We start from the raw sequence: 20,691 nt of genomic DNA, 5'->3' as shown, positions 1-20,691 counted from the left end.
TTTCTCTCATCCTTGATTGTGGAGCGGGGGGAGGGGGAAGAGAGGTGGGAGGGAGGGCAGGGAGTTCAGCTTCCCGATTGCTTTGTGTATGAAACTGTTCTTCAGTCGACTGGAACTGACCCGTAGATTTTTTTTTTCTCAAAATGGAGAAGTTCACTTGTCACAGCTCTGAAGAAACACTCAGGGGGTGCAAATAGACAGGGAAATGTGCAATCAAGTAATAGTAACTAGAGGTATCTTATATTTTGGGCGGCACGGTAGCGCAGCGGTTAGCGCTCTCGCTTCACAGCTAGAAGTTCCCGGGTTCGATTCTCACCTGGACGGGGCCTTTCTGTGTGGAGTTTGTATGTTCTCCCCGTGCCTGCGTAGGTTTCCTCCGGGTACTCCGGTTTCCCCTACCACAAAAAAGAAAAACATGTACAATAGACCCCCCTCTGGGGCCAGGACTCCCCTGAAAAAGAGATTCTTAATCTCAGTGGGACTATCCTGGTTAAATAAAGGTCAATAAATAATAAATTCAATGAATACAAAAACTTTAAAAGTTTTCTGCATTTTATTTCCAGACCATGATAGGGACTAAATTGGACTATGGATGGCCACCATAGTCACTTTTACAAATGGGAAACACATTGGGCAAAGAAAATTCTTATAAATTTGATATACATATTATTTTACATCATGCTCCAGTAGATGTTTATTTATTTATTTATTTTTCCAAATTGTGTAAAATGTCTTCTACAGGATTTGCATTAGAAGTCATTTAATATTTAAATGTCATTAAAAAACTTAAAATACCAAAATGATGGTCTAAAACATATTTATTTGCAGTTTTATTTCTTTTACTCAAAGTTTGCCCGTCTTGTCCAATTATCTTAATATGTTAAATGTTTGCAAGAAATGGAACATTCACCGATTTTTTTTCTGCGTACGTGGCAGAATATAGTATTTGGGCATTAAAAATGGTATTTAAAAGCATTAAATTTGACTTGTTCAACCATAATCACCAGAGTAAATATAAATCTATTAAATAACGATATCAATAGAGTCAACACATCTATAGTTTGTAGGATTTCTTTAGTTTTTGTTCATTAATATTTGATTATATCATTTTGTCTATTGTTTCCACCCACAGAGGCTCTACAAGAAGAACGCTCAAGAGTGTTTCAGTAAGTTCACGCTGATCGTCGACCGCCCTGAGATCGTTTTGGCCAAGGTCAACGCTGCCAACCTCAGCGACGTAAGTGTTACATGAAGAAATGTTTGGCAAATCTTATGCCATACTTCACATACGCATAATCCAATTCAAAATGTCGCCTTCCTTCACAGCTGAAGTACAAAGAAACCTTCAACGCTGAGAAGGGCCAGTACATCGGCTCCGAAGACACTCCCCAACTCGCCCACTGCAGAGAACAGAACAAGAACACCAGCGAGGTCTGGATTTTTTCAGTGTCTCGACTCGACTTTGTTTTTAAAATTCCCTGTTTGTCTTTATACTGAAGTCTAAAAATGTTCACAGAAAACCTACAAGAAACAGTGGGACGACACCAAGGCTACGGGCTACCAGCTGAACCACGAGTACATCCCTCTGCTGACCGGAAAGAAGGGCAGAGAGATCGCCTCAGATGTAAGGATTCATCTACTAAATCAACATCCATATGTGATATTTATGGGCCAAACCCGTGACTAAAATACATCTCCTGTTTTAGGTGAAGTACCATGACAACCACGAGAAGGCAAAGGGACACTACATGGCCGGCGTCGGCGGCATGACCGACTTCCCTGACGTGCAGCGCTGTGGAGACCAGGAGAAGAACAAGGGACTGGTGAGATCTGCATTCAGAGCCATTTTCAGACAAACTAACATTGGTTGATTGAACATTGTTTTTGTGCTTAGTGTAAGAGAATAACAGAAATTAGATTAGATTTATTTATATTTTGTATGTCTTCAGATAAATGCTATGGGATTATATTTTGCGAGAGAACTGCATAGGTTTTAGTAATTAAAAGACTACAACATATTTTGCCTTAATGTAATTGTTTTAGGAATGTATTGAGAACCTGTTGTATGCTACTGTATTTCTTACAGCATTATATAGTATATTAGTATTTCTTAAGAGAGAAGGAGAGAACAAATGCAAAAATAATTACATTTTAAAACCTACATTTAAAGATGCATTGAATTTATCAAGTTTCGGAGGAGCATTATGATATTTTTTGTGTATTTTTTACAACACAACTTCTTAATGGTGCATTACACAACTTTTATGTGGAAATAAAAGTGATATTTGTGCGTATTTGATCTTGTAGTGACCCAGCGGCTGCATGAGTGGTCATTATGGTGCCTTTGTTTTCCATCACAGTGGTCTCTAAGACGCTCCAGGATCAATTGGCAAGGTTTTCACTAGTGATGCACGATAATGCCAATTTGAACCGATAACCGATAATTCCGCATGTCCCGATACCGATAACCGATAATGACACCGATAATTATGTATATATATTTGCACTTTATTTTGTGCACAAAAACAAGACTCTCTCCTGCATTGGGCTCATTTATGCATTTGTGCTTCGTGTGGTAAAAAAAAAAACACGAGCAGCGCGGCTCATTTCATCAATGTAAAACTTCTCTCGTTCATAGCGCTTCAATCACGGGCCTATTGTCTCTATTTTCCAGTAACTTACGTGAGCAGATCCGCGGTTCGCATTTCCTTGTCTTTTTCTCATTTTGTTGCGTTGCTAATGTTGAAGTTACTTCGATGTAAAAAGTCAAAAAACTCTTCCTTCACGGAGAGCGCCTGCACAGCGCTGTTTCGCTGGAACACTCGTCATATTTTTCAGCTAAATACGTGCAGAAGTACAAATACTCACAAATATCAAAAATAAAAAGGTGCATAAAAAGCTGAATAATGCACCTTTTAGATAATCGGATAGAAACACAAACCTGACATAGCACTTTCAAAAGTACGACTTCAGAATTGTACCCTAACTCAAACGCATCGCCTTTGTCTTCCTCCAGAGGTTGTACCATAAGGACTACCATCAGACCAAGATGAAGAACCACCTGCCTCCGGACGTCATCGCCAACAAAGTGGCCAAGCGCTGCCAGGACATGCTCAGTGACGTCCTCTACAGGACATATCTGCACCAGTGGACCTGCCACCCCGAGCAGGAGGACGCCATCCGCGCCCGCAGGACCAACGAGATCCTCAGCGACGTACGTGACTCTAAATATCACACCATTTCTGAGCAGTCTCCATTTTAATGCACGGTCTCATCATATGAACATAGCCACAAAGAGGTTTTTCTGTCCATAGCTTTTCTGTTTTCTGTTGCTCTTTCTTGGCCTTGTTGTTGCGTTTTCATCACACATTTTTGTGACTTTTTCATCGCTTTGGTCCAGTTTTTTGTCGCTCTTTTGTTGCATTTTCCTCCTCGTTTTCGTCTTATTTTTGTTGCGTTTTCCTCCTTATTTTTGGCTCATTTTTGTTTTGACATTTTTTACCAAGAAGCTTTTTTGATTATTTTTATTCACAATTATTTTTCTGAAAGTATTACATTACATGGACATTAAAGTTGCATTATAGCGCATTACATCTGACTTAAACCTTGCCATCCAAGCGTTTTCAATGAAAATGCAATAGACTACTTGAAGAAAATTGTTCTCATTCTAGACTTTACTCACCTGTGACAAAACCAATTCCTTGTGGGAGCAGTATCTGACAAAGAACCCATCTCTCTCTCTTTTAGGTGTTCTACAAAGAAGACCTGAACTGGATGAGGGGCATCGGCTGCTACTCCTGGGACACTCCCGAGATCATCCGCGCCAAGAAGTCCTACGAGCTGCAGAGCGATGTAACAAACTAGAACCAAACACAACATTTCTAACTCGCCGTCTGAAGTGCTTAACAAATGTCATACTTTTCCTTTATGTTTAGCTGAAATACAGAGATGAGGCCAAGAAGGAGTTCAACAACTACTCCATCGTGACAGACACTCCGGTGTATGTGACCGCCATGCTGGGACACACCTGGGCCAGCGAGGTGAGTGAACATGAGTCAAAACGAAGATTCTTTTAGGTACAGAATACACCATAGATGTAACAAGCTTGAAAGTCATATCCTCACCTTTTCTGTCATCCTTATCAATTCTGTAAGAAGTCTACAGATAACTCACCCTCTCTTCGTCTGTTTTCCCCAGCTGAACTACAGAGAGGCCTACCACAAGGAGAAGCACTTGTACACCACTGTTCTCGACACCCAAGAGTACTCAAGATGCCACAACTTCAAGCACTTCTTCAGCCAGGTGCGTAAAAATACATATTCTGCAGCGTAGAAAAAAAGACACGCTGCAAATGTATCTTCTCTCTTTCTCGTGACAGAAAAATTACACTGCCGCTTGGGACAAAATCAAAGCCAAGAGCTACCAGATCCCCAAAGACTCCAACGCCCTGCAACACGCCAAGCTCCAGAAAGTCATCCTCAGCAATGTAAGTGAAAGTACATGTACGCTTTTTGAGATTTTCCAACAAAAATGTGCGATCATTTTGTAAACCTTTGCTCCTCTGTAGGTCAAGTACAAGGAGGACTACGAGAAGTACAAGTCTCTGTACAGTTTGCCCAAGTGTCTGGAAGACGATCCCAACACGGCGCGCTGTGTCAAGACCGGAAAGCTGGTCCTGGATGTAAGCTAGCGTTTTAAAGTTTTCCCACTGTTACTTAGCTCATTAGCAGGGTCAGACATTTTGACGGGAGTGGGACAATGATGGCAATAAGTTCATTTAGGGTTGCACCAGCCCATGACTTTGAAGCCTTAAAGTGGCAACACCTGATGCTTTGTGGATGTAATACAGAAAAGATACATTTCTGCTTCCTTCGCTGGGCATGATCAGGGAATGAACCGCTGATCGCCGTGTGCTCATGATGTGAAATTCTACTTCCACACAAACTGCCACAAACATGCAAACTCCATTTACTTATCAGCCATGAAGGGGCAGTGTACAGATGGGCTAAGACAGTCTTAATACAATACTAAATACAATACTAAAATGACAAGAAATGAAGTGGGAACAGCAGATAATAGTGTAAAATCATCTGATATACCGTTTATCAGGACTTTAAGCACAACTTCAATGAAGGTTCTTCTTCTGTACCCTGTAGTTGAAGAGTAGGATGTTTTGCCTTTCATCCAAAAGGCTTTGTCAGCAACACTAAAGTTTTTACTGTGTGGCAAGTTCACCTTTGTAGTTTTTTTTACATGCAGTATACTAGAAGTAAAATTTTACTTGTTTTCGGCTTCCTATATGCTGCCACAGTCCTTCTACATGGGATGGCCAATACATTTTAAGGGTGAACTGTGCTCCCCTACACAGAACCGTGCCTTATTTACCCATCATTTATACCAATTCTGTTAAATTTTTTTGCCCGCCCTATCCACATCTACCAAAACAATACTGTCCGTGTCCAAGTCTCACCAAATAAGTCTACACCGTCATGTTTGTGGCATCTATTTTTGTTGCTAGTTTTATTACTTTTTAAATAATTTTTATACATACAGTTAATGAATGAGCCAAATCTGCCTACAGTACTTCTTACTTTTATTTCTTAGACTGTCATAGATGCTTGAAGAGGTACATTAGGAGATCAATGTCCAGATTCTGAATTAAGACAAAATTAGGCTGTTCTCATCCAAAATGTTGTGCTACAGTGAAAACTAAAATCTTTCTGTCGCCTCTCCCCGCAGCGCCTGTACAAGGAGGACTACGAGAAGACAAAGGCGAAGAACCACATCCCCGCGGACATGCTGGAGATCCTGTCGGCCCGGAAAACTCAGTCCACAGTGAGCGGCATCCACTACAAGAAGTACCTGCACCAGTGGATATGCATGCCCGACATGCAGGTGTACGTCCAGGCCCGCAAGGTCAACGAGCAGCTCAGCGACGTGAGTACAACTCCACATTTCTGTTTTATTATTTAGATTTTAATTTGTGTAATCCACTGCACGGTATCTATATTTTCTTGTCTTTTGTGTTTGTTTTGGTTTGTGTTTGAACGATTTTGACACAGCTTTACACTTGAAATTGGGATTACTTGCAAAGATAACATAGCCTTTATGTCAACTCTATAAAATGTGTTAGTTTTAGAATTTAATTAAATATCCTTTGTATTTATTCTCTTGTGTGTGCGCTTTGACCGCAGATCTTCTACAAGGACGACCTGAACTGGCTGAAGGGCATCGGCTGCTACGCCTGGGACACTCCTGAGATCCTCCGAGTCAAAAACGCCGGCAACCTGCAGAGCGAGGTCACTGTCCGAGCGCTACACCTTTTGCATAAGAATTAAAACCCTGAAAATCCTAATGATTTGCTTCGCTTTTGTTTTCCAGGCCAAGTACAGAGTCAAGGGCATTGAGAACTTCAAGAACTACACGGTGGTGACGGACACCCCGGTTTACGAGACGGCCAAACAGAACGCTGTCAACCGCAGCGATGTGAGTGTTTTTTCACTATTTCTACTGATCCATGTGTGCAAATAATACAAATGTGCTGTTCTTTTCCTCTTTCAGCTGCACTACCACTTCGACTACAACACCAACGTGAAGGGCACCAACACGGCTCCCGCTGTGACCATGGACTCTGAGAGGGCTAAACTGGCCAACTACATCCAGAGCGACGTAAGGAACCTTTCCAATGGCATAACAAAACAACTCACTCAAACATTGCTAAATTATTATGAGCTAATGCCGTTAATAACTTTTTAAAAATGTTCTATTTCCAACGTTAGTATAAGCCATAGACACAATCAGTTCCTCCAGAATTTCATAAGCAATTTTTGATTGTTGCTGCCCGATTTTGCCATCCATTTTCCAAAAGTTGCGATGAATAGTAAAATAGCTTTTTTCTGAAATGAATTAAATATATATAAATATATATGTATAACATGCAGCGTTTATCAGATATGTCAGATAAAAGCCTATTGCTAAATAAGTATCCAGTAGGAGAGAAATTAGACTCAAACAGAGAGTGGAAGAAGCACAGGGCTCGCTGTAAAGTCAGACCAAGGCAAGTCAGAGGAGTGAGGGGAGCAGAGGGACACCAGTTCCTATGCTCACATATAACAAGTAATATCGATTTAACTGATCTAAGTTGTGGGGATGTTGCGGAGTTGTTGTGAAGAAAATTGAGGATTAGTAGAATCGTTGGAAAGTTGCGATGCCGCACTGATGTCGCGGAGTTTGATTGATTTTGTGTTGGATTTGGTTAGATTTTATTTAGTTAATTGACATAGATGTTTTTTTTTGTCTGCAACACTTTAAAATCTAGCTTTTTCACTTTTGCAATGGAATATTTTTTTAATCTAAAATGTAATTTATTTTGTCTTTTTCTAGAACCATTACAAAGAGGCCAATAAGCACTCCATGCCGACTGCCTACACCCTGCCCTACGACACCCCCATCCACAAACAGGTCAAACTCAACTCCACCATCACCAGCAACGTAAGTATCCAGCTTACTTTTACGGTTAATTTCCTGTCATTTTAATGCTCAAAGTTTGCCTTGATTTATATTCTCTATTTATAGCACAAGTACAAAGCCGCCTATGACATGATGAAAGCCAAGGCCTACACGCTGCATCCCGAGGGCGTCAACTTCGTCACGTCCAGGAAGGCCAACAAGATCATCAATGAGGTACAGAAAACAACTTTGAGATGGAAGATACATTTACAAATGACAAAAGATTGCAAATAAAAAGTTCATGTAGACTTTAAATCCTTCAAATGTATAAAGTGTTGTAGATTCTCAGTGATCCAGGTGGTTAGATGATAAAATCTTGTAAAGTTAAAAGACACAATTGGACTTACACTGACAGTTGTCCAGTTGTTTCATTTTGATGTTTGAAGATTGATTACAAGGTGTCGAATAGTAATCACAAAAAAGTAAGAATAGTCCCGAAGAAGTCCCGTACATAATTAACAAAAAAAAGTGTCATATTTACTAAAAATACAAGGCATATTATTTTTTCTTTCTTTTTTTTGGAGCAGTTTACATTTTCTAATTGACTAAATTTACCTCTTAACTCCCACCTTAACCAAGCACATTTTCTCCAGTGCAGCATTACCCAAATCTAAAAGCTTCTTGAGAAAAGCATCATAATAGCATCAAAAACGAGAAGAAAACGCAATAAAAAGAAGTGCCAAAAAGCGACGAAAGTGCAACAAAGAATGGACAGAAATTGACAAAAAAAAGTGGCGAAAATGTAGCACAAAAGTGACAACAGAAAAAATGGCAAAACTTGACAACAAAACAGCCACAAAAGAGCAACAAAAAAGTGACAAAAATAATGAAAAGTGCAAAAAAAAAAAGTGGCAAAAATTGACCAAAAAAAGCCACAAAAGAGCAACAAAACAGTAACAAAAAAAGCCATGAAATGTTACGGCAACAACACAAAGAAAAAGATCCGTTTGAATCAGTTTTGTAGTTCTTAGCTTTCAAATGAAGCGTTACACTGCAATAAACCACAGTTGAGAATCTTTTAGATTTGGGTAAAGCTGAATTGGAGAAAATGTGCTTGGTTGAGGCGGGGCTTAAGACGTTAGACATTACACAGTTGTGGATGCTCTATAGGAGTAGGCTGAATGAAAGCTTATGAGCGCCTACACCACATCCGGCGTCATAAACATTTGTATTTCACAGTGATACAATATGAGGACTGTATCCACACTAAATGAGAATTTACGTGAGAAAAAATGTACATTACTGGAACACATGTAACTCAGCTGTTTACTTTTCCTATAGGGAGGAAGTATTTACATTAATAACAGAATCTTAACACAGTTTGTCATTATATTCCCTTATTTCTTCTTCAAGAACCCGTCCATGATTTTATCCCTAGGATGAATATAAAAATGAATGCTTAAGAACTAGCCTTGCGTTCCATTTTTCTCCCCTCATATTTTGTATATTCCCTGCTGTAGCGTCTGTACAGAGAGCAGTGGCACAAGACCAAGGACAAGATCCACACAACCTACCACACTCCGGACATCAAGCAAGTCAAGATGAACCAGAACCACCTCAGCGACGTGAGGAAATAACTTGTTTAATGTTTTTAATCCAATATGACTCGAGAAGCCAATCAATATACATCCTGTTGCATGTTTTCTTTGACAGTTGTGGTACCACGAGAAGCACAACGCCATCAAGGGCCAGTACATCTCTCTGCCCATCACCCCTCAACTCATGCACTGCTACCACGTCAATGAGATCACCAGCGACGTAAGGCTAACTTCACTCACTATTATCAACCCTTTTATTTCAGATTTTAATGTTTTAGTTTCTATTTGATGGCCATACCTCCTTTCTACCTGCTTTTTTCAAACTATATGTACTTAATCTTGCTATCGATTGAATTTATGATTTTGTTGCTTCTAAAATGCTACAAATTATATCAGATAACTTGGATAGAAATGTGTACAATGTGTTTAAAATGTCTTAATATGTTTTAGCTGAAATACAAAGAGGACCTGTCATGGCTGAGGGGTCTGGGCTGCTTCATGTACGACACCCCAGAGATGGTCACCTATCGCAACATCACTAAATTCAAGGTACGATTTTGCCATTTTAATTCAAACTATAGAGAATATGAAAATGCCATTTCCATTTTGCTTGTCTGTCTATCTGGCATTTATTTTTTTCCTGAACAGGCGAACTACAACGTGGAGGCCAAGAAGAACCTCCACAACTTCACTGTGGTGCTGGACACGCCCGAGTACAACCGCGTCACGGAGCTCAAGACGCACATGAGCGGCGTAAGGCATCGGCAGAACTCAAATATATTACATCATTTTTAATCTAGATAACTTTGCGGAATAGCTTAAGCAGATTGGTGTAATTAAACAAGCTAGGGTGAGTGAGAGGGCATCTTTCCACCGGTGTTCGGTAGGGATGGGCGATACCACATTTTTTGGAATCGATACCAATCTCGATACCAATGCCGATACCGATACCGGTCATTTTTATATGGGTGAATGTATTTCAATCAATATACATTTCTAAAACTGGTTATTTTATATAATGAATAGGTACATTAAAATGATATTACTTTAACTGGGTAATTATACAATGTTAATGTGAAATTAAATACATAAACAAAGTTTAAAACTAATACTTTAATGACAAACAGAATCTAAACCAGAATGATATGGCTGGCTTAGTTCAATTCCCTGCTGCTGTGGACTGTTTTGGCTCAGAACAAAGATGTAAATTGTCCTTTTATGTTTAAAATTGCTGCCACGCCTACTTTTTACAGCAAATTAGTATCGATCCGCCCATCCCTAGCTTTCGGTTCGATAAAGGAGGAGCTATGCTTTTATGGATGAGGGAGAATAGATACAGAGTAAAACCTCTTATGGGAATCACAATATTTTCCTCTTTTTTGCTATTTTTTGTCAGACTAATAACATATCACTCACGCACCAATCAAGTCAAGCGAAAATCATGTCCATATAGATGTTTTTTCACAGCAAATTGTTCAGTAGAATCGAAAAACAAGAGTTGGAGCTAATGTTAGCATATGTTGCATGAAGCTACTGTTAGCTTCCTAGTTAGCTTCCCGTTGATGCACTTTGCTCCTCTCAATTGTCTCCTTGTATCTTTATTTAGTAGAAATATGTATTCATAATTCAGCATTTGTTAAAGTAACGCTGGACTTAACTTAGTCCGTGAGAGTGACAAGTTATTGTTGAGCTAAAATGTTTAGCAACACAAAGCTATAGCTTGCAGTAGCAGCTGTGCATCTCTAGTCTGGAAAGCATTTAGAAAGTAACACTAGTTGAGGGAACTATACCTGATTTTCTATAAGTGGAATTATATATAATATTTTGTATATTGTAAATTAAGACATTTGTTGTAAAAACACTATCAATTTCATGGACTTGCAAGCTCATATTCCAATTTGGTGAAGGTGACCCTGAAAAGTGACCCTGCAAGTTGTGAAATGTAGATCTAAACTTGTTGCTGTGAAGAATAGGGATTGGCTACAAATATGTCAGGAAAGTTAGGAATGAGTTTGGACCGCAATTGACATTTGAATTAAGTGGCTTCCTCTTTCTTCCGTTGCAAGATTATTTTATGTGCAGAACTAGAAAAAATCAGAGCATTTAGTGAAATTAGTTGTTTTCACCTAAAATAGGGCGGGGACCAGGTACTACTAGTGACTTTACCATAACTACAACGCACAAAAATATAATTGGAGGACTGTTAAAAAGACATTATTGAACTGTCATAAACAATGCATGCAATACAAAAACATGCCAAATATGCTCAATAACTCGTGTATCGTCTTCAGATGGTCTACAAAGCTCAGAGCAAGGAGGAGATGTCTAAAATCACCTCGCCTCTGGACTGCATCGACTTCAAGAGAGCCAAGTGGGCCCAGAAGCTCTCCAACAAGGCAAGCTTTTCCACCGTTTACAAACTGGAATTTTATTTACTTTATGTTGATTAGGACTGACAGTTTCTTGTTTTGTTTTCAGTGGCAGTACAGTGAGCTGGCGACAAAGGAGAGAGCTGTCTTCACTTCAGAGTATCAGACGCCCGCTATGGGCCACAGCAAGAAGATGAAGGTGATCTACAGTGATGTAAGTATTGGTCTTTGGCAGTAGTCTGATCCTGTAGTTGTAGTGATCACATGAAATATTTTTTTGGAGAACATGCATTAATCTACATTTGGTATCAGTAAAAAAACAATAAGGAAATATTTGCCAAAAAAAATGTACAGTACCTCACATTTAAGGTTTGAAAAATTGTGTAATTGCCCCAAAGTTCCATAATAATGTTCTTGTCTTTGTTTTATAAGATGTAGTGGGTTAAATATTTGAGACATTGTTTTAGATTCACATAATTTGTATAGTTAGATGAGACATTGCAAAGTGAAATTTGTCCCCAAAATTTGGCAAACCCAGGTATTTCTTTGGTGATTTTCTTACCTTCCATTTCTTTCATTGTTTAAAGACATCTTTGCTGTAAAATGTGAAGCTTTCTTGCAAGAAATAAGTTTCTGATACTGTTGTTATATGTTTTTATGTCCATATCAGAACAAGTACAAGGACCAGTATGAAAAGATGAAGCACAGATACACAGCTATCGCCGACACACCCATCCTGATCCGCGCCAAGAAAGCCTACCTCCAGTCCAGCGATGTGCGTAAATACTTGAAATAATGCCACTGTATAAAGAATCACCTGCTTTATCTCACCACACATATGTTTTATGTCTTTAGCTCCGTTACAAGGAGAGCTTCGAACTCGCCAAGGGCCACTACAGAACGGTCAAAGACGCCCTGGACATCATCATCCATCGCAGAGTCACAGATGACATCAGTGAAGTGAGTTACATTTTCATATCATAGTTTCCATTCAGTGCTCAAGTCCTATATTTTCTTACTTTTCGATTTGAATTTGCCCAGGTCAAATACAGGGAGAAGTACATCAACTCTCTGGGCACCTGGAAGTCCATCCCCGACCGTCCCGAGTTCTTCTTCAGCAGAATCGTCAGCGATAACGTCAGCAACGTAAGTGATTTGACTCGTCTCTACTGTTGTGTCGTCTGCAAACTTGATGAAGAAGTTTGAGCTGTACTTAGGAGTGCAGTCATGGGTCAGCAGAGTGAACAGGAGGGGGCTCAGCACACTGCCTTGAGGGCCCCCGTTCAGTGTAATGCGTGTCGGAGGACTTGCCACTGACATCAGATCAGAGGTTCTCAAACTTTAACACTTCAGGTGGTATTCAGGGTAAATTTTAGACCTAATTCATTCTAATTAATGTAGTGCTGTCACTCGATACATTTTTATAAATTACACTTTAGTTAAATTACACTGAAATTTAATTCAACGCGGCAAATTTTTCTCTTATAGTTGTACTCATTATTAATGCTTGGCCGACACAATACACTGATATCGTCACATTTTAGATTTTTGAACGGAATCTTTCTGTCTTTCAGGTAATGTGTGTCTTCAGAAACGTATTACATGTGTTTGGTCAAAACATATAATGCGATTAATCACAATTAATTCATGATTAACGCAATAATATATATATTTTTTTGATTAATTGTGAGTTAAAGCTGTGACTTTGACAGCCCTAGGACTGTAGGAATGGGCATATACATTTTCATACTGAGTACCTCCTAAACTAACTCTCTCTACAGATGTTTTTATAAGACGGTTTGAATTACTGTGCAGCAATATCTAGCTCTTGTTTGTAACTTTATCTTTGAACTCTCCTCTGTGTTCAGGTCAAGTACAAGGAGGACCTGGATTGGTTGAAGGGCATCGGTTGCTTCGTGTGGGACACTCCTGAGCTGGTGACGGCCGAGAGGAACAAGAACCTCTACAGCGAGGCAAGGATCATTATATATTTACATAACGTATTCAGGAAGTTATACAGGTTCTGTTTTGTTTGCTAATTTGATTTTTTTTCCCCCCCCGACAGAGATTGTACAGAGCGTCCTTCGAGAAGAACAGAGGAAACTTCAAATACACCTGCGACTCGCCGTTCTTCCAGGCCGCCAAGAACGCCTCCATCCTCATCAACGACGTGAGTGCTTTTCTTATGCCAGCAAATAATATCTTTTCATCGTTTAAATGTACCCGACAATTTTAATTCTTACTTTTCCCTGCTCTTACGTCTCTAAATGGATGTACAGCTCAGAGGTAAAAGAAATGAAAGCATTGCATAATGTTTTATCTTACAGCCCATTGATTTTACATGTTAAGACTTAAAGGCCCTATACCTGATTTTTGATTGCAAACAAAGAGGAAGCCGCTTTCTTCACAGGGACGAGTTTATTGGCACATTTCAAAACTTGCAGGGTCACTTTTCAGGGTCATTATCACAGAAACGCTAGAAAACTCACCTGAGAGTTCATGAAATTGATACAAATGCTTTGTAATTAGATTGTTCCACTCCTAGAAAAAAATCAGGTAAGGTGCCTTTAAGTTAACTATAATTTTTGAAGACGCTGTTTAGTTTTTTTGCTCTTTTGGCATATCAAAGCATTTCAAAACCAATAATTACCAAAGTATTGTCATTGGTGTATTACAGGGGTTCCTAAAGTGTTTTTTGTATATTTTGTAAATTGGCATGTCATTAGTGAAATCTAGTCATACATAAACATAAAGTGCTGCCCCACAGTAGGCAGGCATTCACTTTTTTTGGTAGGATTGCTTCCATGGCAACTTTTTGGGTCATGGCCACAAAAATGTAGGAACCCCAGCTCTAGCAGCTCTGAATGTACAGGCTAGAGCCTTCAAAAACTCAGTGGTTAGAGCTGCTTCTTCAATGGAAAAGTTATGCAATGTTGTGAATAGAAATGTGAATAGTATTAGACATCATAGATAAATTATATGCAAACCTGACCTCTTCTTGAATCCCCTGAAGGTTTCCCGTGGCAGTCTTCATTGTCATTTTGTGCACTTGTATTGAACTGTTTTTGACGTTGTGAGCAGAGGCACTACAGAGCTAACTATGAGAAGACCAAGGATAAGTTCACCATTACCACTGAAGACCCTAGGTACCAGCTGGCCAGGGAGAACAACAAGATGAGCCAGGTAAACCCAAGGAAGTCCGAGCCTGGCCTTCGCTGCATGGGGGACGCCCCAAAAACCCGGTCCCGTGACGGTCTACGGCATGGCATCAGCGACAGATCTACTCTGTCAATAACTTTGTCTTTATTGTTTATCCCTGGTTTGTACAGGTCTAAAGCCGCTCCAGTAGAAACAAGTGCCGACTCTGTGCCTTCAAAGTGACAGTACATTAAAAGAACTAGCCCTTTCCTTCAAAACATGGGGGTGCATTTTGTATTTAAGATTTCTGGAAGCAAAAAAATGCATTAGACTTTTCGGTATGTATTTTAATATTAACTTGCAATTTGTAACCAACTCAACGGAGTCAAAAACAAGGTTTACACAGACAAGGATTGTCCTCACACCAGAGTAGGCCACACACATTTCTAATATAGTCAGTATTTAAAATAGAGATCACTGCAGATATAAAGGAGTATTTATATCTGTTTCTCCTCGCTGTGGGAAACCTGAGCCTTGAGCCAGAAGGCAAGTAACAAAATTCATCATGAAGAGGGTGAGCATCATTGGACAGAATGCTCAAAGCCTTCCACACTAAAACAGATCAGGCAGTGAAGTCTGTGGTGCTCCCAAAATGCACTATTTTTATTAACATGCACTGTCCCAACTAAATAAACTAATAAAAAAAAAAACTATTCACATGTTACTTATTGATAGATATATGTATAGCCAAATCACTTTTCATTGGTGTTTAGCCTGCATTTGTTCACCAACATAACTTAAAATGTTAATGTTAATATTAACCCATGGTGCCTATATTACAGTAAATAATTTCAAATGTATTTATTTAATTTATTTGTTTATCAGGGACAATGACAGTATAAACTTTAAGCTTATATAGCCAGTGATAATTTTCAACTCCTGTTCCAGTTTGGGTCTTCATACATAATTTAAAAAAAAAAGTACATAGTAGAATTTAGTAGTACACATACAGCGCATAACAAAGTCCACATAACATTCATTCATTCATCGCATACTATCGTATTTTGTTTCTTTAGATGATCTAGTTCATAGTGACGGAGCAGTTAGCACTCTTGTCTCAACAAGAAGGTCCCAGGTTCAATTCCTCATCCATATAAGACCTTTTTGTGTGTCATGTCAGGCTTCTTTCGGATGCTATGGTTGCCCAAAATTTGAGGGGAAGAAAAGTAAACTTGAAACTTAAGGTACAAAATTGCACACGTGGTATAGCTCTTGTCAACTAAAATGTCCATGTTACTATGAAGGCACAGATCTGGACTCCAGCGCTACACTTGGATCTCTTTTCCTCCCCTTCCTTTCCTGTTAACTGTCTGTTCGCTCACATCTTGCACGCTTCTGTGTCTTATCGTGTGTTAAAACAGAAATTATACCAAGCGACAGCAAAGGAGCTGCACCGAAGCGGCTGCAATGAGCTGCGCAGGCCTGAGATCCTCACGGCCATACACTCCCACGCTATGGGCTGTAAGGTAAACCGGGAGAGATCATTTACCGTCATCGCTCCGTCATCCATGCAAGAAGAATTTTAGCAAAAAAACACTCTTGCTAAAATGAAACTTCTTGTCATTTTCTGGACGTCGTCATGCCATGAAGCATTTCTATTTTTTTCATTACCCAAGGCTTTGTCCATCATCAAAAAGCTAATATGATCATTCAGGTATATCCTTATCACCTCATAGTACAGAAAAGCAACACATTTCGGTCAAGCAGTTTCACAAAGATGGCAAAATATACATTTATTTTCTTATTTTCCTCTCTCCTCCTCTCTCCTCTCTCCTCTCTCTCTTCCTCTCTCCTCCTCTCTCCTCCTCTCTCTTCTCTCCTCCTCTCTCCTCCTCTCTCCTCCTCTCCTCTCTCTCCTCCTCTCTCCACCTCTCTCTCTTCCTCTCTCTTCCTCTCTCCTCCTCTCTCCTCTCTCTCTCCTCCTCCTCTCCTCCTCTTCCTCTTCCTCCCCTCTCCTCCTCTCTCCTCCCCCTCCTCCTCTCTCTCTCGTCCTCTCTCCTCCTCTCTCTTCTCTCCTCCTCTCTCCTCTCTCCTCTCTCTCCTCCTCTCTCCTCCTCTTCCTCCTCTCTCCTCCTCTTCCTCCCCTCTCCTCCTCTCTCCTCCCCTCTCCTCCTCTCTCCTCTTCCTCTTCCTCCCCCTCCTCCTCTCTCCTCTCTCTCCTCCTCTCTCCTCCTCTTCCTCCTCTCTCCTCCTCTTCCTCCCCTCTCCTCCTCTCTCCTCCCCTCTCCTCCTCTCTCCTCTTCCTCTTCCTCCCCCTCCTCCTCTCTCCTCTCTCTCCTCCTCTCTTCCTCCCCCTCCTCCTCTCTCCTCTCTCTCCTCCTCTCTTCCTCCCCCTCCTCCTCTCTCCTCCCCTCTCCTCCTCTCTCCTCTTCCTCTTCCTCCCCCTCCTCCTCTCTCCTCTCTCTCCTCCCCTCTTCCTCCCCCTCCTCCTCTCTCCTCTCTCTCCTCCTCTCTCCTCCTCTTCCTCCTCTCTCCTCCTCTTCCTCCCCTCTCCTCCTCTCTCCTCCCCTCTCCTCTCTCTCCTCTTCCTCTTCCTCCCCCTCCTCCTCTCTCCTCTCTCTCCTCCCCCTCCTCCTCTCTCTCTCGTCCTCTCTCTTCTCTCCTCCTCTCTCCTCTCTCTCTTCCTCTCTCCTCTCTCTCTCCTCCTCTTCCTCCTCTCTCCTCCTCTTCCTCCCCTCTCCTCCTCTCTCCTCCCCTCTCCTCCTCTCTCCTCTTCCTCTTCCTCCCCCTCCTCCTCTCTCCTCTCTCTCCTCCCCTCTCCTCCTCTCTCCTCTCTCTCCTCCTCTCTCCTCCTCTCTCTTCTCTCCTCCCCTCTCCTCCTCTCTCCTCTTCCTCTTCCTCCCCCTCCTCCTCTCTCCTCTCTCTCCTCCTCTCTTCCTCCCCCTCCTCCTCTCTCCTCCCCTCTCCTCCTCTCTCCTCTTCCTCTTCCTCCCCCTCCTCCTCTCTCCTCTCTCTCCTCCCCTCTCCTCCTCTCTCCTCTCTCTCCTCCTCTCTCCTCCTCTTCCTCCTCTCTCCTCCTCTTCCTCCCCTCTCCTCCTCTCTCCTCCCCTCTCCTCCTCTCTCCTCTTCCTCTTCCTCCCCCTCCTCCTCTCTCCTCTCTCTCCTCCTCTCTTCCTCCCCCTCCTCCTCTCTCCTCTCTCTCCTCCTCTCTTCCTCCCCCTCCTCCTCTCTCCTCCCCTCTCCTCCTCTCTCCTCTTCCTCTTCCTCCCCCTCCTCCTCTCTCCTCTCTCTCCTCCCCTCTTCCTCCCCCTCCTCCTCTCTCCTCTCTCTCCTCCTCTCTCCTCCTCTTCCTCCTCTCTCCTCCTCTTCCTCCCCTCTCCTCCTCTCTCCTCCCCTCTCCTCCTCTCTCCTCTTCCTCTTCCTCCCCCTCCTCCTCTCTCCTCTCTCTCCTCCCCCTCCTCCTCTCTCTCTCGTCCTCTCTCTTCTCTCCTCCTCTCTCCTCTCTCTCTTCCTCTCTCCTCTCTCTCTCCTCCTCTTCCTCCTCTCTCCTCCTCTTCCTCCCCTCTCCTCCCCTCTCCTCCTCTCTCCTCTTCCTCTTCCTCCCCCTCCTCCTCTCTCCTCTCTCTCCTCCCCTCTCCTCCTCTCTCCTCTCTCTCCTCCTCTCTCCTCCTCTCTCTTCTCTCCTCCCCTCTCCTCCTCTCTCCTCTTCCTCTTCCTCCCCCTCCTCCTCTCTCCTCTTTCTCCTCCTCTCTTCCTCCCCCTCCTCCTCTCTCCTCCCCTCTCCTCCTCTCTCCTCTTCCTCTTCCTCCCCCTCCTCCTCTCTCCTCTCTCTCCTCCCCTCTCCTCCTCTCTCCTCTCTCTCCTCCTCTCTCCTCCTCTTCCTCCTCTCTCCTCCTCTTCCTCCCCTCTCCTCCTCTCTCCTCCCCTCTCCTCCTCTCTCCTCTTCCTCTTCCTCCCCCTCCTCCTCTCTCCTCTCTCTCCTCCCCTCTCCTCCCTCTCCTCCTCTCTCCTCCTTTTCCTCTCTCCTCCCCTCTCCTCCTCTTTTCATTTTCATTAAGTCAATCACAAAGTATAGACATATAGACCAATTAAGAAAGTCCATCATCTTAGAGTTGATTAATCCATATCATTTACATTAGACGCTCAAAACAGGGTTCACAACTTTGCAATTACTTAATTATTGCAGAGATTAGTCTTTTTTTTAACTTAAGCGCTATTTTCAAGGAACAAGACTGCAGTAAGCGTTTAATTTTAACAGCTGTAACACATAAAGGCCCTGGGTTTCTTGCAGCCCTAGCTCGTATAAGTTACTTGCCCTTACTCCTTTTTGCATTTTCTGCCAAATGTCCAAACAGTAATGACAAATTGCTTTAACGTACCTTCACAAACACACTATTTAGTTCTACCTTTAGTCTTCGATGGACTGCAGCTGGTCATCACCGACTCCATGGGTGCTCCAGACACTCATGAGTCAAACCGTGGTAACACTGTATATTTCCATTTGTCCAATAACCTCTCTCTGTGTCTCCGCATGTCGTACCAAGCATGAAAACCTCCATCTTTGTGCCTGGCTTTCATCAATTTCATCATCATTCACCATCACCATCATGCATGCCTCATTTTGTCCGATATTGCTTAGACACTAGGTTTCAACACTGGAAAAAGAATAATCATTTTAAGGAAGAAATGACATACATTTACTTGAATTAAGAGATTACATTGAAGGCTTGAGTAGGTTTGGTCTAGGTCTAGGTCTGGCCAATGAAACAAACAACTTTTTTACTTCAGATTATTTTGTATCATTTCAGGTGAAAAACTATTAAATGTAAAGGTTGATTTGTTTGATTTTATGTGGGATTTGTGCTTGTTCCTTTGGCATTATCATTTTTATCTTTATCTTAGATTAGTTCAAACCGACTCAAATTCAGCATAAAGTACTTTAATTCAAGACATTTATCTCATTGGTAACACTTTATAATAACTAGACCTTATTTTTGCCTTAAAGGGATATTTCAGGATTTTTGATATAGGGCCTCATTTCCTAGTTATAGACAGTGTTGTTGATTTCTGGATATACATATATATTTTTAATTCATGCAGTCCTTATATTTGAAGAGTTTAGTGGTGCTAGGCTAGTGCTAGGCTAGTGCATGTCTATTGTAGCTAGTAGCCTGCATTAAGAACAGTCTTATCTAACCACAGTGCACCTGAGGCAAATCACTTATAACGCCAGACTACCGACATAAATGTTTGTCCATAGAATAAGTTTTGAGATATAACTGATCTTGCATCACATGAGTTACCACATTTTGATGGACTATTTTCTAGCAGATCATTCCGCCACTGGGTAGCTTGCAACCAGGAAGCTGATGCTGCTCAAATATAACTTATTTTAAATACAAATGGTCATGATTATTCTATCGACACAGACATTTATATCGGTAGTCTGGCGTTGTAAGTGATTTGCCTCAAGTGCACTGTGGAGTGGGTCAGACTGTTTTAATGGAGGCTACTAGTTACCATTGACATGCACTAGCCTAGCACTAAACTAGCACCACTAGACTTCATGAATTAAAAAAAAAATCTCCAGAAATCAGCAACACTCTGAATAACTTGGAAATGAGGCCCTATGTCAAAAATCAGACTTAACTAATGAATTGTTATTAAGGCTAAATAAGTGTAGTTATTATAAAGTGTTGGCATCTCCTTTAAGATGGTCATTTTTTTTTCCAGTCAAGTGAGTTTGTAAGATTAGATCAGAATTTATTATGAGATTTTGTCTTAGAATGTGTGACCTGTAGCATTGTTAGTGTTTAGATTGTGACTATAAGGCTAGTGTTATGTTATGTTAAAATAGCTAGTTCATTTTGCATGTTAATAGTTTTAGTACATGTAAGTGGTTAATATGTTATAGCTGTAGTTAGGTCTTAAATAAGGTCAGTGCTAGCTATCTCAGTGCTTTCTCTGTATTATTTTATACTGACTGTACTTGCATAATGCTGTTGTTTAGTGGAAGTACAGGGAGCAGTATGAGCGCGCCAAGGACAAGTTCACGTCAGTGCTGGAGACTCCTCAGTACGAGGCCCACAGACGCAGCAAGAAGATCAGCGACGTAAGTGTTTGGACAATTCTATATT

The 20,691-nt window shown here is 41.3% G+C and overlaps 1 protein-coding gene across 1 annotated transcript in view; it reads left to right on the top strand.

Annotated features, from left to right (window-relative positions):
• neb (nebulin) overlaps positions 1-20,691 on the top strand; it is a 116,777-nt gene that overhangs the window by 53,202 nt on the left and 42,884 nt on the right. Inside the window, exons 81-109 of the mRNA XM_079563514.1 lie at positions 1,133-1,237; positions 1,327-1,431; positions 1,517-1,624; positions 1,707-1,823; positions 3,017-3,214; positions 3,748-3,852; positions 3,936-4,040; positions 4,198-4,302; positions 4,379-4,486; positions 4,568-4,681; positions 5,740-5,937; positions 6,195-6,299; positions 6,382-6,486; positions 6,562-6,669; positions 7,384-7,491; positions 7,576-7,683; positions 8,970-9,074; positions 9,163-9,267; positions 9,498-9,596; positions 9,696-9,800; positions 11,339-11,443; positions 11,526-11,630; positions 12,087-12,191; positions 12,272-12,376; positions 12,458-12,562; positions 13,285-13,389; positions 13,482-13,586; positions 15,976-16,080; positions 20,565-20,666. Coding sequence (XP_079419640.1) covers positions 1,133-1,237; positions 1,327-1,431; positions 1,517-1,624; positions 1,707-1,823; positions 3,017-3,214; positions 3,748-3,852; positions 3,936-4,040; positions 4,198-4,302; positions 4,379-4,486; positions 4,568-4,681; positions 5,740-5,937; positions 6,195-6,299; positions 6,382-6,486; positions 6,562-6,669; positions 7,384-7,491; positions 7,576-7,683; positions 8,970-9,074; positions 9,163-9,267; positions 9,498-9,596; positions 9,696-9,800; positions 11,339-11,443; positions 11,526-11,630; positions 12,087-12,191; positions 12,272-12,376; positions 12,458-12,562; positions 13,285-13,389; positions 13,482-13,586; positions 15,976-16,080; positions 20,565-20,666 — 3,258 coding nt within the window. The remainder of the gene's footprint in view (positions 1-1,132; positions 1,238-1,326; positions 1,432-1,516; positions 1,625-1,706; positions 1,824-3,016; positions 3,215-3,747; positions 3,853-3,935; positions 4,041-4,197; positions 4,303-4,378; positions 4,487-4,567; positions 4,682-5,739; positions 5,938-6,194; positions 6,300-6,381; positions 6,487-6,561; positions 6,670-7,383; positions 7,492-7,575; positions 7,684-8,969; positions 9,075-9,162; positions 9,268-9,497; positions 9,597-9,695; positions 9,801-11,338; positions 11,444-11,525; positions 11,631-12,086; positions 12,192-12,271; positions 12,377-12,457; positions 12,563-13,284; positions 13,390-13,481; positions 13,587-15,975; positions 16,081-20,564; positions 20,667-20,691) is intronic.

Source organism: Gobius niger, assembly GCF_951799975.1.
Source record: "Gobius niger genome assembly, chromosome: 9".
NCBI lineage: Eukaryota > Metazoa > Chordata > Actinopteri > Gobiiformes > Gobiidae > Gobius > Gobius niger.
This window is presented reverse-complemented; position numbering and strand designations above follow the sequence as displayed.